The sequence below is a fragment of the Microtus oregoni genome, unplaced genomic scaffold (genome assembly GCF_018167655.1).
Source record: "Microtus oregoni isolate MIOR12 unplaced genomic scaffold, Mior012 000000F_ref0000247, whole genome shotgun sequence".
Classification (NCBI taxonomy): domain Eukaryota; kingdom Metazoa; phylum Chordata; class Mammalia; order Rodentia; family Cricetidae; genus Microtus; species Microtus oregoni.
The window spans coordinates 22,078,796-22,097,450 of record NW_024543059.1 but is presented as its reverse complement, the minus strand read 5'-3'; the positions used below and the strand labels follow the sequence as shown (position 1 = coordinate 22,097,450).

At 40.0% G+C, this 18,655-nt stretch overlaps 1 protein-coding gene across 2 annotated transcripts in view; it reads right to left on the bottom strand.

Moving 5' to 3' along the window:
- Positions 1–18,655, bottom strand: part of Mctp2 (multiple C2 and transmembrane domain containing 2) — a 221,977-nt gene that overhangs the window by 63,721 nt on the left and 139,601 nt on the right. For both annotated transcript variants that reach the window (XM_041638380.1, XM_041638456.1), the window contains 3 exons: positions 15,313–15,414; positions 14,006–14,080; positions 11,980–12,099 (listed from right to left, as the gene is read on the bottom strand). In XM_041638380.1, coding sequence (XP_041494314.1) covers positions 11,980–12,099; positions 14,006–14,080; positions 15,313–15,414 — 297 coding nt within the window. The remainder of the gene's footprint in view (positions 1–11,979; positions 12,100–14,005; positions 14,081–15,312; positions 15,415–18,655) is intronic.

Below are 18,655 nucleotides of genomic sequence, written 5' to 3'. Positions count from 1 at the left end.
CCTTATAGCAACTGAGTTTAGTATTACATTTAAATATGTGTCTTTGTATACAGTGAGAGAGAGAGACAGAGAAAGAGATTGTCTAAACAAGCAATAATGTGTAACTTTACCTAAAAGTTATGTAAAAATAAAATTCAATACAAATAGGCAAGGCATGTGATTGACACAGAATATCTGGACTACTCTGACAGTGATCTAGATTCTACCCCTTCTCCATGGTCATAATCAGGCTGCATAACGTGAGAGAAAATGATTGCAAAAACGGAGCAGAAAATTACACAACATGGAAATTAAATTTTTAAATGGATGTAATAATTTCTGTTTACAGATTATTGTATCAAATTAAAAATAAATTGCTGGAATTAAAATCCCCACGTAGTTGAAAGAAAAGTACCTTGGGATTTTCCTCATTTGTGGGCTTCTGCCGCCACCTGCAGGATTTTAAATAACGCAGACAGGCAGCGAGCGGCTTGCCCGTTCTTTTTTATGTCCTTTCCTCTTTTTTTTTTCCCTTTTTTTCTGTTTCCTCCAGCTTGTCTTTGTGTGTGTGTGCAGGGGAAGGTGTGTATGTGTCGGGGGGTAAGTGGCCGTACATAAATATTATTCTTTGGTAGCAGTTACATTTTTTTGAAAATTTAAAAATCACAATAAAAGGCAAAAGTAAGAATACTCGAAGAGAGTCCTCCATTTAAGGAGGGCTCCAGCAGCTACATTCAAACACAACATGCTTTTTGTTCCTATCACGCAAACTAAAATGGGGGTGGCAGAGACAGCATATAGAATTTCCTTCTGAAAAAGGACTGTATTCATTTTTCAGGAAAACAGTTCATTTTGGGGAATAATTTACAAACTATTTCTGAATGCTCTACCTAGATCCATCCACAACAGGGGCAATATTACTATTAGCAAACACTCAGTATTCTGCTGGTTTGAAAATGGAAGGCATATTTTAAAATATGTTTCAGAAATGATGATTGTAGACCAATGAGTGAAGAACGGGTTTTTTTTTCTTTTTCTTTTCTTTCCTTTTCTTTTCTCTCTCTCTCTCTCTCTCTCTTTCTTTCTTTCTTTTGGCAGAAGTCAAAACTCAGCACTTTGCAAACACACAGAGTATTACAGACATTGTCATCATCTACATCATTCCCATCTCTATCCTCACTGCATCCTGATGGTGGTGGTCCATGCGCCCTAACAGAAGGGTCAACCAGACCCACTTGAGTTGTGATTCAGATCTATGTCCCTGGGAGCATTATCTTTCCAACAACTCCACTGACTTATAAACTAGTTTCCAATAGGAGGCCTTGAGGGGAAAATGTCGAAGAAACAACAGAATCCGTGGCTGCTGTGTAGATGCAATTCATACTCGGGAACTAAAACCATAATAGCTAAGTGAATGCCAATAAAAGTCACACCTTGTAAAAATGGTGGAGGGCTAAGATGGTGTGGGGGGTTGGGAGGTGGGCTCTTATGCTGTCTCTGGGAAGTCTAAGGAAGGCCTTGTTTCTGCTCCTCTGATGGAAAACAAACATTTCTCCAACTTTAACATTCTGTGGCTCATCTTTTCCAGATGCAAACAGCAGCCCTGGCTGTCTCACTCAGTATTGGTTTTGCCAAGAAGGGTACGCCATGTCTTCCGTTTCTTTTTCCCTCTTTTCTTAGACAAGAAGGAAGCCTCCCTGACAATTGACAGAAACTTTAAGGAGACTGTGCAGAAATAGACAATACATTCCAAAGTGACACGGGGAAAAATTATGGATCGTGGGGGTTTGAAAACCCCGGGGAAACTAAAATAGTTCATAAGCCCTGCTCAAAAGGGCTTTGCATTGAATATGATTGTGGTTTTTCTCATATCCTTATGTGGCTTTTGACATAAGTAAGATGTAAGATATGGGCTATTAGGCCAGTGAACAACTCATACAAATAAAAACAAATAATACACACATACACATACAAACACACATACATACTCACACAACTATCTGTTATTTTAAAGAGCTAATGACATAACCTCAAGATCCAGGGAGAGGCAACAAAACATGCCTTTTCAAAAGCATAAATCAAATGGCAGCAGAGCAATCCGGCAGTAAACCCTAACCAGACCACAAAGCAGGTTGCTCTCCATAAACATCAGATCAGGCAGCTCGAATGATTACTGGGCTCTCTTGTAACTGTCACCTGTGGTGGGTATAATTACAGGCTACCCAGGCAAGAACGCCCACATCACACAGCAATAAAAGGCCTTCCGTTTGCAGCGCCCGGCCAGACAATGAGAGCACACGCCACCTGATGCGGAGCCCCAAAAGATCAGCCAGAGAGACTAATAAAAATGACAGCTTAGAAACAAATAACAAAGCTCAGACTGCAACAAAAAGGCAATATCAAATTAGCCAGAAATATAAGCGCGGAGCGTAGTTCTTCAACAGGTCAAAGCCTATGCGGGGGGGGGGGGGGGGGGAGGGGGGGAGAGGGGGGGAATGGCTGTGGCTGATTCCACATGGGCCCTTCCCTCTCTCTATTTCTATATATTCTTTTCCATTTTTGTATCACTCCAAATGTTTGCACATCCAGGTGTCACGTTACAGAACAGATGGAGAGGAGAAAAAGCACTCTGCTCTTAAAAAAAATAATAATAATAAAATAAATGCTCCAAGATTCAACGACCAGAGGTTCCCGTTGGAGATCTCACCCAGCCCTCCTGTTGCTGGCTGCCTTTTGGCCATTTTTCCTGCTAATTAGCACTCCCCTGGACAGGCAGGGTGAGAAAAACCGCACAGGAGACAAGACGACAATAGAGTTGTCAGATAGTCTCGGGTTTTCCCGCACAAGAGAAGCTACTGGGTAGTGCAACAGAGGAGGGACCGGAATAAAAGGAACAGATGGTTTCCAGTGATCCTGGCATTTTTCCAGGAAGCAATGTTTATATGCCTACTGTGTACCCCGTACACTCATCAACAGTAAGAATCTAAGGCTAGACTTGTGCCATTCGAAGCATGGTATACCAGATCATAATAATCCATAGCGTCACTCTGTATAATTCTGTATAGTTCCTCAATACAGCACACAAGCACAGAGTGTGTGTCCTGCTTTTGATGTGAAGAACTTGAGGGAGGCAAGTGTGAAGACAGCTCTCAAAGCCTTGAGGGTGACGGTCCATGCTTTGGGATTTGGAGGTCACTGGCACATTAGTGAGTCCCTGGAACTAGTTGGCTCTTGAACATTCCTTACAGCATATAGCATGGATCTTGGCATTTCCACCTCACAAAATCCACTTCACAACGCAATATTCTTAATAAGACTTTTGCTAGAACAACATCAGTACCCATTAGTACTTAAAACTCCTGCCAGTACTTGTCGCTTATGTCATAAAAAATGTTCCATGCTTATTATTAAAATTGGTTTTCAAAGAGATTTTTTTCATCAAATATTTTCAGATTCAAGGCATTATCTTTTGTTTTCATTATGAGGGAGGAAGGTGAAAGAACACAGGCAAAGAGGTAAACTGTGATGTATCAGGTTGTCAGCCTGAATCTAGAATCTCCTTAGTGCTATGGGTCTCAGAACATGCCTCGGGAGGGTTATATTATTTGCATTAATTGAGATGGGAAGAACCACCTACTGTGGGTAGCATCATTCTCTTGGTGGGATGGTGATCAAAACAAAAAAGAGAAAGTGAACTGAGCACAGGAATTCACTGCTGACTCTTTCTTGACTGTGGATATGACGTGACCAATTGCTTTAAGCTCCTGGCGCCTTGACTCCTGTATCAGGATGACCTGTACCCTTGAATGATGAGTTAATATGAACTCTTTCTTCCATCTGCTGCTTATGTCAAAGAGTATTCAATCACATCAGTAGGAATGGAAGGTAAGAAACACAGGGATGAGGAGCAGTAAGAAGCAGGGAGGTAAGAGAGGAAAGAGTGCATAGGGTGAGAAATATGAGACACAGGAAGAAAAAGAAAAACAGGAGGAAATTTGATAGACCAACAGCTATGTAGTATGAGAAGTTCATTTTTGCCTCTCCATATGTAACAATCATAAACATGCTGTACCACCAGCAGCAATGGGAAGGAAGTATAATAGAGAGGGGAATGGCAGTAAAGAAAGAAGCCAACTATTTGCTACACAAAAGAGTCACACGGCTGTTAGAATCCTATCTTTGTCTAAAACTTAAGGTTCTAACATGAGAACCACATTCAAGCTCACAACAGGGTCCTCCTGGAGATTAGGCTGAAGTAAGTTGAGCCCATTGGAATCCGAAAGATGCAAGGCTTCTAGGATAAAGCTCAGAGAATGATGTGTGTGTGTGTGTGTGTGTGTGTGTGTGTGTGTTGCCCACACACCTCTTCTCCTTGTACGTACATCTGATGCTGTGTTCAAGTGCAAAGAGAAAAAACAGTTGCCCAAAGTTCAGCCCAAGAGGACGATGGGAACAGGTAACAATAATGGCAGAGTTCTGATGTTGAGGCTAGTATAAAAACCACAGAGACAGAGCTTATCATTCCTTGGCTTTCTAGCATGGCTACATGGGCTTGGCAGTGTATATTGCTCTAGAATTAGGATAATAAAGACCTGGTACGTTATAAGTCAAACTCAGAATCCTCTAAGCTACCAAGTGACTCAGTCTGTATGCCCTATGATTCTGTCTGCCAGCACAATTCAATTATAAGTTGGAAAACATAAACAGGAAAATATGCTAAAATAGTTAATAGTGTCCTTTTACATCTTCCTTAGATAATTTTTTAAATGCAATTACTATAATTTTATTAAATGGCATAATTAGTTAATGCCTGAGAAGTTGTCAATATAAGGTACAATTATGTTGTAAAAATTATAATCGTGATGTGCAATGATGAATTGTTCTTCTTTTAAAAAGTGTCAGAGAAGAAAATCTTTAAAATGTTTTTGGAAGTATGGGTAGTGTCTTCCATGCTAAAAAGGTGAGCAATCATTATATCAGTATTAAAATAAATGATATATCAAGAACTGTAAGTTTTATATGCATATTGTGTGCATGTATATGTATGTACTGTTAAGATGTCTTAAGAAATTCTCCCCTTCGTATAAAATGGTCCAAACCTTGTGTTTACTTTCATTTCCTCTTATAAAAATATTGTTCATCTTTAAACTCCAACTGCACAGGCAATGACCACATGACATGAACAGTGGTGGCCACCAGTAGCTATGGAGACAGCCACCAAAAGAATAATAAAATATAGGTACAGCTGATTACGAATAAGCTAGTGATTGAGCTTAGAAAAAAAAAGCTAAGCATTTTAGATCCCATGAACCAATATCCAAATCATCCAAAAACCACTTGCATGGCACCATTTAAGAAGTTCAGAAAAAAAATTAGAATGACCATGGAGACACATTTTGGGGTATTTCTGTGAAGTGAAGCTGCACATTGAGTTCAGTGAGTTGAGAAGAGTCACCTTGACCATTGGCGTCACTACTTGACTGCTAGTGGGCAGTAAGGAGTCCTTGTTTGAACAAAAGAGAAGTGAGCTGAGTACCGGCTTCCATGCCTTCCTGGTTCCTGAGAGTCAGGCGTAGCAGTCATGTGGCCAGCTGCCTCTTGCAGCTCGCGGCATCACGGCTTCCCTAATTTGATGGGCAGTAGTGTTTTCCAAATTAGAGCCAATGGAAACCTCCACACCTTTTCTGTCAGGGTGTTTTCTTGTAGCAGTGCATAAAATAACTTACAGTCACCTCAAGGCTTTGCTAAAGTGATCTGGCAGAGAGAACTCTCTCTCTCTCTCTCTCTCCCTCTCTCTCTCTCTCTCTCTGTCTCTCTCTCTCTCTCTCTCTCTCTCTCTAATATATGTGTGTGTGTGTGTGTGTGTGTGTGTGGTGTTCTCTCTCTCTCTGTCTCTCTCTCTCTGTCTCTCTCTCTACATATGTGTGTGTGTGTGTGTGGTGTTCTCTCTCTCTCTCTGTCTCTCTCTCTCTGTCTCTCTCTCTACATGTGTGTGTGTGTGTGTGTGTGTGTGTGTGTGGTGTTCTCTCTCTCTCTCTGTCTCTCTCTCTCTCTGTCTCTCTCTCTACATATGTGTGTGTGTGTGTGGTGTTCTCTCTCTCTCTGTCTCTCTCTCTCTCTACGTGTGTGTGTGTGTGTGTGTGTGTGTGTGTATGGTGTTCTCTCTCTCTGTCTCTTTCTCATGTGCCTCTCTCTGTGTTTTACACATATACTGTTGCATGTCGGAAAGACTGGCTCCATTATTACTGTTGTGTTTAAGTTCAAAGTAAAAACATTTTCTATTTCCTAATACGCTAGGATTTCAACCTGCAAAGGAGTCTGTAAATGTTAAACACTGTCTATGACTAGGAAATGGAGAGGTAGATGTCGAACCTTATCTGAGGGGTTGATTGATACCTTAAATTATATATCCTATTACAAGGCATATCAACTCAAGAAGAATTCTTCATTTTTCTTACACTCAAAAAGTTTAGGGAAAAAAATCACAGATGTTAAAGTCATCGCTTTATGAAGCAGGCCATTGATATATGGCAGATTTAGATTACTTCTTAACAGCAAATGTCTAAGGAAAAACTTAATAAAATAAGGAATCCATCAATGCCCTGCACACGAGCCTCTCTCAGGGTAGTAGGTGCCTGTCTGAAAGATTGGTGGAACGACACAATTCCATAAAGCAACACCGCTTTAAAGGCATCATGGGAGCTTTGCTATTTAAACAAACCTTGGGAGGAGCCCATCTCTTAACAAATGCTACCTTTTCACACGGGAAATGTATTTATGCAATAATATAACCTCACATCGTTTAACAGAGTCCTGAGCTAATACACGAATCTATACAGAAAAAAAAAACAAAATCACATATTTATAATTGATTCTACAGTATACTATATAATATCACAATGCAAAAGTATTTTTGTGAGTTAACCCACTATCAAATGCTATATTACCATAAAGCCATTATGGGGATTAAACCAGAAATGCCGGCTTATTTACTGGTTCTATAAGACAACATGAAGGCCTTTGTTACTGTCTACAATAACTGTCCATTCTATCTCTTTAACAACTTGAAATCTTAAAGAAAACTCGAAAAGGAGAAGCTCCTCTCATGATCCGTTAGTTTTACTCAGCCTGTTTATGCTTTCTCTGCAAACACTTTTGAATCATCCAAGATTATCCTTCCACAATAGAGGAACCCAACATTCCAACCAGGGATTAATAAAAATGAATGCCTCCGAGATTACATAGATGGATTCCAAAGTGGATGCAGATCACGTGATCACTGAGGCTGGAACTGTTTCCCAGGGTATCCCAAGCACGCCTAGTCTATTTAATTTTAGCCCCATCACTCAGAACAAAGGGACCAATGGAGAACTAATCCCACCCAGGTGGGTATCGTTCTCTCAGTGCCTAGGAAGAGGCATCTCCCCCCCATGCATACAGTGTCCCGGCATTTCTGTGATAACCTGTACGCTTTCTCTGAGAGACAGAATATAAACCTGAAGGCAATAGTGGCCTTGACTCATGAAGATCAATGGCAAGGAGAAGCCCTGGAATAAAGCAGGTCCCTGCTAAAGTCAGATGATCTGAGAGTCAGTCTCCACTTTACCTCCTGAAAACACGTGAGCATCAGCATTCGACTGCGTGGGCTCATATTTTTCACCTGGGCAAAAGTGGGCCCAGCTTTTCATCTACACCTGCAGGCTTTTGTGGGAACTCAGGGAATTCACATTGGAGCATGACTTGGGCTGCCTACATCCAGTCAGGAAAGCTAGAATCTGATCTTAGTATCCCCAGAGGTCAAGGTCTGTGTGGGTATAGCCATGTGTACATGGAAAAATACCATATTTACAAATCAATCCATAGAGCAGTATGCAGACAGAAGCCCTTACTCCAGGTGCATTTGCTCTCTGTCAATAACTTAGCACTTATATCGACTTTCATTTGGAAAAGTCAAGAACATAACTTTCTGAAGAGGGAAATTATATAATTTAGCATGAATAAAGCTAAATTATAATCAAATTATAATTGAATTCAAGCTCAAAGAGAACAATGCACCAAAATATTTAGCAAACATTCATAAAGGGAAGAAAATCTTTAAAGACAGAATAAGAATTTTCTTGGAAAGATTCTGCCTAACAAAACACATTGAGGTGAAAAACATGATTTTGTATGTTTTGACTGTTTCCCATAAAATAAAAATTTAACATTTATAAGTCATGTTTAATATATGTTTTTGTATTTGATAATTTTTAGAATGTATTTTAATTAAATATTTATATAAAATATATTTTAAATTAAAATATAGTGATCCCCCCTCTCTTTCTTCCCTTAAACATCTCTGATGTCCCTCCTTCCAACTACTCTTCACATGTTCTCCCCTCTCAAATCGATTTGAATTTGATTTGAATTTTTGCAATGACGAATTCAACATCGCACAGCCATTTTGACACTGCACAAATCAGGAAGTATTCAAGATCGCATCCTTCCCCTAGCATTAGGGATGCAACCACCCACAGGATCAAGGGGCAAGTCCTACCATGAGTCAGGCTTATACTTAGATAATCTAACATGATGAATTCTTCCACGTCTGTCTATCTCCTTCTGATTACACTCCCTGGACTTAGATCTTAAAACGCTGATTTAATTTTGAACTGAAGCTTCCGACAAGGGATGTTCTATGCATATACACTCATAGGGATCCCAGGGAAATGTTAAGGCCTGCTTCACTTTATATAGCATTAATAGCCAGCAAATGCTAAATATAATCCCACAGTGTGCATGCCTTGTCTCATCTGGAAGAACAGGAAAGAATGAGAAGTTAGGAGACTATTTTTCGAGCGAACTGAAGGAAAAAAGTATTTTCCTTTCTCCCTGAGTATGTAGTGTGCTAGCATTGATTCTTACTCCCACAGGGACAGAAAAAGTCCTATCACAGATAGTTGGACCAAAATCGTTCTATTCAGCTCTTCAATAGACAAATGCCATCTCGCATCCTCATTTCCAATAGAAGATATGGAATGGACCTTCCAATACAATCTGGCTCTTGAAAAAATTCTCAGATTAAACCTTTGCTTCAGACCCCCACAAGGCTGCTCTCCTCTGTAACACCCACGACAGCAAGTGGACCATGAGGGAAGTACCAGGTGGATGATAAAAAGCAGCAGCAACCTGCCCTAACCCTGGGAGAACTATTGGTGGGTACCAGTGGTGATACACAGGGCATCCTTGCAAGGAGAGACAGACAGACAGAATGCTGAGCTGCCTCTTCCTAACCTTGCAACTTTCTGGCTCAGCTTAGCTGAGGTGCTAACTTCCTGATAGCTGATAGACAATCTATGACAGAATTGCATATACTCAAGGGTACAGCAACATGCCCAGTGGAGTCCCTTTGTGTGTAGCCCCAGAAGAACTCTATGGACAACCAGCAAGTCCACAGAATATTCTATGAACAAAACATGCCTCCCCAAAAGAGCGTGACTGCTCACGATGTAATTTAAACAACAACAGAAGAGGGGGTAAAATGCATGCACGCACACACACACACACACACACACACACACACAGATACACACATGCCCTTCATTCTGTCTTTTAAGTGTATTTCAATGTAGCCCTTTATTTTAAAGAGCAGAAACTATACAAGGATAATCATAATAGTGGTATATAGTAACAGAAAGGGTTTCAGAAAATCCTATTTCATGAGCTATGGGGCAGGAACTATCTTCCCCTTATTGTCTAGGTATCTCTGAGATCCACCATGGTCTAGGCACTATGCATTACATATGGTATAAGCTTTTGGATATGAATGCATTTCAATGCACTATACTCAGGATAAGTGATACAGTTTATGTATACAGTAATCCCTCATTATACTTGGGGTTCTGGTGCTAAGATTCCCACCACCCCCCAGACACCCAACCCCACAGAAGCTCAAGTACCTTATGTCCAATGCCATCATCTGGACTGTGACATACACATATCTTATACAATATTTCTAGATTGCTTATGAACTAAAACAAAATGCAAATGAAATGTTGATAGCGATGAGACTATTCTGTACGAGTCAAGACAAGAGGAACATCTGTACTTGTTTAGCACAGCTGTAATTTTGAAAAATTATTTGAGTTGTAACTGGTTGGATCTGGGAAACTGGAGTGCCTGGGCACAGCGAGTTGACTCTACAGGATATGTGACTAAATCTGATGTTTTCCCAGTGATGTTTGGAAGGAAATATGCCACTCACACAAATAGTAGGGCCTGCCACAGTCTCATAGGCCATGTATCCTTGTACATTGGGCTTCAATAAAACCAGGGAGGACAGGACAGCACTGTTGTTCATCTATCTGCGATAGGGATCCTTGGTACAAGGGAACATTACTGCAGTTTCTAACACCTGGGTACTGGATCTTCTCCTGGGTGTTGGCCAGCAGAGAGGGCTCACCCAAGGCAGAGGCAGTGGATGAGGGGCCCCCTGGCAAGACTACCTTCCTGTACAGAAGTACTTTTTACTGGACAACCTGTTTCCATTCATTTGTTTTAATCTTTCTTTGGATCAGGCCGGCAGCCCATTAATCATTTCTGTCATCCCCTTACCAAATCCAGGGCAACAGATCTGTTTTTCTAAAGTCTCTGGGCCAGAAATCAACTGAAAAAAAAAGGGGGGAAATCCTTTACTTCTCATGCGGCTGGCCAGAGTGCTGGCTGGAAACAGCCACCAATTGTGATCACTTTCCTCTGAGGCCCATAATTGTACACAACAGTCCATGGAAAGTTTTGAAAGGGAATCTGGATAGGAAGTGGAGCTGGGGAGTTACAAAAGCAACCTCTGAAGACAGCAGCTAAGGAAGATGTAAGCACCAGAGAAGGCTAAGTAAATGCCAGGCCAATAACAAAGACATAGATGACCTGAAATGATAAAAAAATGAAAATAAACCAATCAAAATGCTACCCATTGGCAAAGAAAAGTTCTCTTAGGGAGGTGACATAATTAATTATATAAAAAATGTGGAAAAAACTTTGAGATCACAATGAAGCACTAGTATCTGAGGTTCATATTTAAACACACACACATCTATAACAGCTACGTTTATATTTTACTTCCATATCAGTTTGTTCTCATGAATATATTTATGTGATATATACATCATATAAATTAAAGCTGAGCTTTCAAGACAGATGAAAACATGGAGGATGTACTGTCAACAGAAAACAGGAGGACCCAGTTTGCTTTGGACCATTTCATATATAAAGTCTCTTTCAATCTCTTAACTATGTAGAACATATAGAAATTCGCATTCATACCAGGTATAAAATACATGTAAGGCATTAGCAATCTAGGTATCTTCTCCACAACTGATATTTTTAAGTTGATTAAGGACCAGTTCTTTATAAATGGGAGAGAATGCCTGAGAGATGCCAGGAAAGGCTATGGTGCCAACCGGGATGTTCTTCAAAGACCACGGACTCTTGGTAACAGATTCAGGAGGTATGACAATTTCTTAAAGCTCCCCGACTCTATGATACTATTATGCTCATGAGAATGGGCCAATGTTCTGAGAAAAGTAGTTTATCTCATATAGACGAGTATTTCTCAATTATGGTATCGAGTCCCATTTTAATTCGCAGTGATCAATTGTGTCCAAACTTGATGTGGATACACATTTTCAATATTGAATTTTGTGAATGATTTACTGAAAAAACTAAAATAGAGCCATTTAGTTATATTTTAGTCATATTACTTGCCAGCTGCCACTTTTTATAGACCATGTAAAGACTATACAAATATGCCGCCATAACGTCACAGAAATACAGACACTGGCTCTTTTGAGCTGAGAAAGAAATGACATAGGAACAGTATTTGAAGAATTTAAAGAATTTTTATGGGTTCCTTTTACCTAGGTACATCTTCGAAAGGCTAATCACCTATGTTATAGTATAGTTTAGAGAGATGAATGGGTACAAATACAAATAATGTGAACATTACAAAGAAAACAATCTTACCACAAACGCTATTGTACTTCTCAGTGTGGACTCCCACTGGAAGCAGCTTTTGAAGAACTGTATTGTATTCCATACTGCCATCGTGAGTCTTTTCACCCTGTCTGCATCTCTTGATAAGATCTGGGTTTTAAAAAAAAAAAATGGAAAACAGAGAGGTCAATTAGACTTACATTCTCTGGCTGTTCCCTTAGACCAGCTGTCCTGGCTGTTTAAATTGTATTATGCGCAGTGCCCATTAAAAAAGGATGAAGTCCTCGTACTTCTAAAACTATTTCAAAATATTGCCATCCATCGGGAACAAGAAGTTCCAATCTGTGCTATGGCTCATTTTTATGAAAACTAGCTTGTTGGAATAGTGTTCAGTATGAAACCAGGTAGAGGAGAGATCTGCAGCAACCAGGCATTTGGTGGACGCAAGTGCTGTGTGCATGCGCGTGCATGGCGTGGGAGAGCACACATATGTGCGTGTACACAGCGTGGCAAGGAGCGAGAGAAGTATAGAGACATAGCAACAAAGAACAGTATTGAGTCAGAATGGAAATGAGTGTCAAGATGGTATTTAGTACGGCTGCAACTGGAGAGAACACCAGTAGGAAAGCCCTAGTATTACAGCTTAGTTAGACCAAAAGGTGACCTTTTGGTCACCCAGCCTTCCCTTTCCCAGCTGGGCAGTCATCAGGATATTTCTCGACCTTTCTCCCCCAAAGGACTGTCATTGTGTTTAACCTTACAGGTGGTTGTGAGAATTCCAGACTTGGTTTTAAGTATTTGTTTCATAAGTAAGAACTTGAACTTTATGACCGTCCAGGGTAGCCCAGCGGTGTGCAGGACTTGAGGAGGGTCCTGACCCACCTAGGGAATTTAGTCCCAGATTTCCCCTCTACTCTCAAAGCCAAAGCCACCCCAGTGGCCAAGTTATTTTGTAAAGGAAATCTCTTTTCTCCCAGCGGGAGGCACAGTATTTTGATTTGCTTGCAAAGCTGTCGCCCTGCCTACCTCCACTGAGGTTTTAACTTTCAAGTAAACAGAGCAAAAGACAAAAAATAATAATAACGAAGACTTTTACTCGGGTTACACACAATGATTATTGCGCTCAATGCTATGGCACCGAAACAAAACATCCAGTTACTTCCCACCAGAAGACTGCTAAGTCCCTTCCTCAGTGTGTGTGTGTGTGGGGGGGGGTGGGATGGGGCGGGGGGGGGGGGCAGAAGTTCATGGGAAACAAAAGGAAGATAAGATTGCTTTATATTTAACTGCTTTGTGTCATGCACAGCTGCTCACCCCAGAGGAAGCTATGGAAGTAATAAACACTTTTAAAGGGGGGACACTTTGTTCTTTGTTACACAACTGAAGAGGAACAATGGGTCCTGCCTGAAATCCCGGACTCTATCTAAAGAGGACAGGGAGGGACACTGAAGAAAGAAATGCAAAGGTCATGAGTTTTCTTTTTGAATATGAAGTTCCTCCCCCCCCAGCCCCACCGCCCCCCCCCCCCATCCTAGATCTTTACCTTTTGTTGAACTGATAAGAAAGGAATTCAGTGTGGTGGGCAAAAAGAGAGATAGCTAATTCAGTATGGGGTGAAATGCCCACACTGCCTAAATTTAGACACAGGGAGCAAACGGGTGAACCTGAGGCTAGAAGCTTCCCCAGTCCCTTGGGAAATAGCTTCATCCACTGAACAAACAGAGAGCCCTTGCCTTTAGCCGTGAAAGGAGAAACCAAAATGAAGCAAATGAAGGAAATTTAGGTTATCTGGGCTCCACACTCAGGCTCAGAGAACCGCTTGGCCCGCTGCAGGGCACACACACTCTCTCTCCTCCCAGGCATATGTTTTAAGCCTCTCCTCTTTGACCTGGCTGAAGCCCCATTTTAAGAGAGAAGACAAGAGAAAGACATGAGGAGATGAGGAGTCCAGGTGAATGAGTGAGAGAGGAGCAAAGTGAAAGAATCCAGCCACAATCAGAAATACTTGGATCCTGGGTGCTGAAGGGACTCCAAGCCAGTTGGGGGTGCCACCTACCTTTTTGGACAGCTTGCGGCTGTCTTCCACAAAGCGCTTCTCTCTTGGAGCGAAGGTCCTGATACTTGCTTTGACCTGGAAAAACATGGCCATTACAGCATTCAGAGGGACTCCATTCTCTTCCCAGATGGCTGAGAAGATCACAGAGAATGAGACCTTTTACTGCACAGGTCACGTTTAGGGACCAGAAAGTGGTGGGTCCTGTCTTGCTTAACCAAGGTCCCAGGATCATAAAATCCCTGGGAAAGTCAGGCTGGACCTGGGACAGTTTGGTCCCCATTTGGAGAAATCCACAGAAGTATTTCAAAACCGGGACAGACACCGAGCTTCATAAATTTTCATGCTAATCTAAATGACAAAAAATTCTCCTCTCATTTTTGGACTCAACTTTCAGCAATTGCACCTAAAACAGGAATGACAGTTCCCAGTCCATAAAAATAACATTTCCAACAGACAATCTCATTACTTCCAGTGACCTGAAAAAGCAAGTAAATGGGCCATGTTAGCTCGTTTACAGGGGGGAAACTGTGCCCCAGGGGAATTTACTGACTCGTTCAAACAAACAGGGAAAACTTCAAAAACTGAAACACGAATCTACCGCCACTGTATCCCTTAACCAACATATTTTCCACCTATGACTGCACTCATGTCTTGACTGAATAACATAATCTCCATATAATCCATACACAAGAACTTCTCAGAAGAAAGCAGTAGATTGGGTCACCTCTCTTGCAAACTACGCAGACGGTCTATCTGGGTGGAAAAGGAAGGGATAGCAGAACACACTCTTATGTTGACGGCCATCTTTCAGTTTCAGCATTACTGAGAATTTGAGACTAGGGAGATATAAAAATCTATGACAGTCATTGTTTTAGAGCCCACACACTTATATATCACAGATTAAACAGATAGGCTATATATTGCATGTGGATTATATATAAAACCTAAAATACATGTTTATAGAATGGACTATATGTATGTATGATGTGTGATATTTTTGAATGATCAGTAGATAACATATAGACATACAAAGTATGTATGTATAAATAGATATACAAAGACTACTGTTTCCTTTATTTTTAATTTTTTTTTCCTTGACATTGAGGCCTCACCAATTCTGTGGCTCAACTATATGAAACCTGGAGCATTCAACATGAATTTTATGGCTAAGGTAAAAAACACAACACCACCATTCTCCAGCTTCAATTCTGAAATATTTGACATTAATCTGAGACTACACAGCCTGAACATCATCTGTTTTCCGTATTGAAAAGCTGGGGTGGGGGGCACATCCTGAGGGCACTTACTGGATTATATATGAGGTCCATCTCTAAGTAAATAAGCCCTTTAAAAGCCTGTTCCAAATCTTTATTCTTCAACACGTAACAGTTTGGTTGTCCATCTCTAATCTGTTAGGAAGAAAAGACAAAGTACATATTAGTGCCAATGTTCTTCATGTTTTAAATGGAAAAAAAATCAAAACTAACTTTGACTAAGTTGAGAATGTATTTAATTTTTTTACCCTCTATAAAAATGTATTTTACAACTCATTTTGTATGTATTAGCATGATTGGGTAATTTGCTAACAATTTTTATATTGATCTCATTTTACCACTATATGATTACAGATGAAACAAATATTAGGTTGGTAATAAATGAAAGATGAGTCAACTTTTAATTCTAGAATGGCATTGCAATTGACAGCAAGGTAAAGTAACGACCATTGGTTCAACGTGGTGTGTGTGGTACAGATTATGACAAGGTGGCAGGAAGTTATTTTTTGTTCCCAAATTCTAAAGTTTACATTTTCCACATCCTCAAATACAATGAACACTCTCCATAATTTCTGGCCAATAGTCCTAAAAATTGTCAAGATCAAGGGGAAAAAGTGACAGAATAGGAAACTGTTATGATTCCAAAAAGACTAGGGTTAGAAGTATATAGTGCCATGAACTGGGCCCTGAGAAAGAAAAAATATATATTACTGAAAAACCAGATGAAATCCAATTGAGACCCAAGTTTACTTATTCATAACATACAACTATTGGTGATGTTTTCATGCTGGCAAATCAATGTAGTAATGCAAGGTGCTAACGTAGGAAGAAAATGGAGAGCTCTCTTTTCTTTACAGTCTTAATTTAGTTATAAAATTATTACCAAAATGATTAAAGAACCATAAGAAAATGAATAAAGGAACTAATTTTTATTATGAAGCTATCAGTGGTTTACTGGTGCCCCCCCCCCCAAATTAATATTAAGTAAATCAAAACCTACCTGAAATTGGAATCAAGATCCCAAATCATTCAAGATATACAACATGCCTACACATCCATGTCTTTGACAGGACCAAGACCCTGTGACTTCCCTGCCAGACTTCAGGGCACTTCCTCTCCCTATGCTACCTGCCTGCAGTTCCCAGCAAACAGGAACCTCCCTTCTCAGCAAGCACCATCCTCCCTCTGCAGTTCAGAAAGCCCTGGGCTCCCTTGAAAGCATGCTACCAATAGAATTCCTTGTTCTGTCTTGACATTGAGAGCAGCTGCCCTGCTTGTCCTACACAGCCATGGTGGATGGTGATGAAACTTCTGGAATTTAGGAAGCATGCTTCACTCTAAAGAGCCTCAGCACAACCTGGGCTCCTTGTGACTGCGACGCCTGATGATTCAAAGAACTTGGAAAATTGGAAGGCCGGGAATCTGAGCCATATTTTAAATGACTATTGCTGTCAGGGCAGTCATTCACACAAGTGTTCTTATAAACACTGGTGGAAATGAGTTGAGTAAGTCACGGCGGGGAAACAGCAATTCCACTTTACAAGGGAGAGGTCATCTTCCTTCCCAAAGCGCCCCACCTCTCAGATTGAATAGCTTTCATACAGAAAGATGGTTTTCCTGGTCAGTGGCTGAGAGGAAGGGGGTGTCCCATAAAGTCCCAGCTTCCTTCCTCAACGGTGTCCAAACAGGATTTGCGGCTTCCGCTCTGGCGTAGAGTCTCACTCAATAAATTGTCGGTGTTAAAGTTGAAAGACATAAATACAAAAACAGCATGTCAACTTGCCAAGCTGAAGTGCTTCCAACTTCGTTCGGTTTCGTTCTTCAGTTCTTGTAATGTTATCTTAAAATTTCCATGGTTTCTTAAGGATGAGGGAAGGTCAGCAGAAGAACAAAAAAAGTAGCCATATAAAAATATTTCATAGAAGAGGGAGGTTCTCTCTCTTTCTTTTTTTAAATTTGGTAAGTGATCATTTCCTGTTACTCAATGTCCCCAGCATTGTGTCAGCAAAACTCAGAATCCACATAGGAACATTAAAGGTATCGTCAAAGTCAGAGATACAATGAAATATAGTCATGTTTACTACTTTAATAGCAGACTAATATAAAACATACAAATTTCAAAAGCTTGAAGATTACAAAAATAAACACCCAATTCCATTAATATATATATAAATATCACAATTCCATTCCTGGACCACAGATTAAGTAGGAATTTGATGCACATCTCCCTCATTTTTACCAGTGAAACTTTAGAGTCACAAAAATTAGTCTTAAATAAAGGATTTAAGTTTTTATTGTTAAGACTATGTGAAGTATATAACCTTATTTTATAAGTATCAATATGATTTGGTGATATTATTTGACATATGTCTCTTTGTTACCTCTATATAATATTTAAAACGAAAATGAGCTACAAGGTTTGAGAATGTGGTATCACAGTAGCTACTGACAGTAAAACAGAAGAGAACATTCTGGAAAATCTTTCCAGTATTACTGTGTAACTGAACTGTTGACACTTGGATACAGGACAAAAAGTTACTCTGAACTGCTGTTTGCAACTGCTCAATTCCTACATGATGTTGTCACATGAAAGCTTCACATGTTTATTACACATTTAAGGCTATAAATGATTACAGCCTCAATTTATAGTGCTTTATAGTGAGAATTCAGAATATTGTTTCTAACATTAAAATCTTAACAATTTTAGTTAATTGCAAAATTAAAATGCAGTCAAAAGAATATTTAGAGGTGAGAATCTGTGTGAATTTTCATCTCTAGTTATGAGATAGCTGAAACCTAAGTTAAAAGTGTGAAGCCCCCATCAACCCAGCCAGAAAGAAGCAACAGGTTTAAATTCATGACGAAAGCAGGCAGGCCCCCATGTTGGAGAGTCTTGAGTGCTAACCTCTATCAAACTGAGGTTCTTGGACGAAAATACCAGATAATATATTGAACTTCAGTACTGTATGATTAAAATCTTGAAACTGATTTACCACATAATTTTTGTACTCAACATTATTTGCACCAAGGACAATATTAGACCATAATTCAAGGCATCTTCATGTGGCAGTATAACACACACACACACACACACACACACACACACACACACACTTATGGAAATAGTGTTTCCATAAGTATGAATAACCTCTTTCATAATTAGGAATAGTATCTTCTGGAATTAGGAATTCCTCCATAGTTTAAAGCAGTACTTATTAAAGCTAGAAACAAATACCTTTCACAGTTAGGAACAGTACTTTTAATATATAGGGAAGCTACTGCCATAATTATCAAAAGTAACCACCACGACTTAAAAATGGTCATTTCTATCTACGTTAGATTATTTTTCAGTTCAGTATGAAAATAAATCATCCAT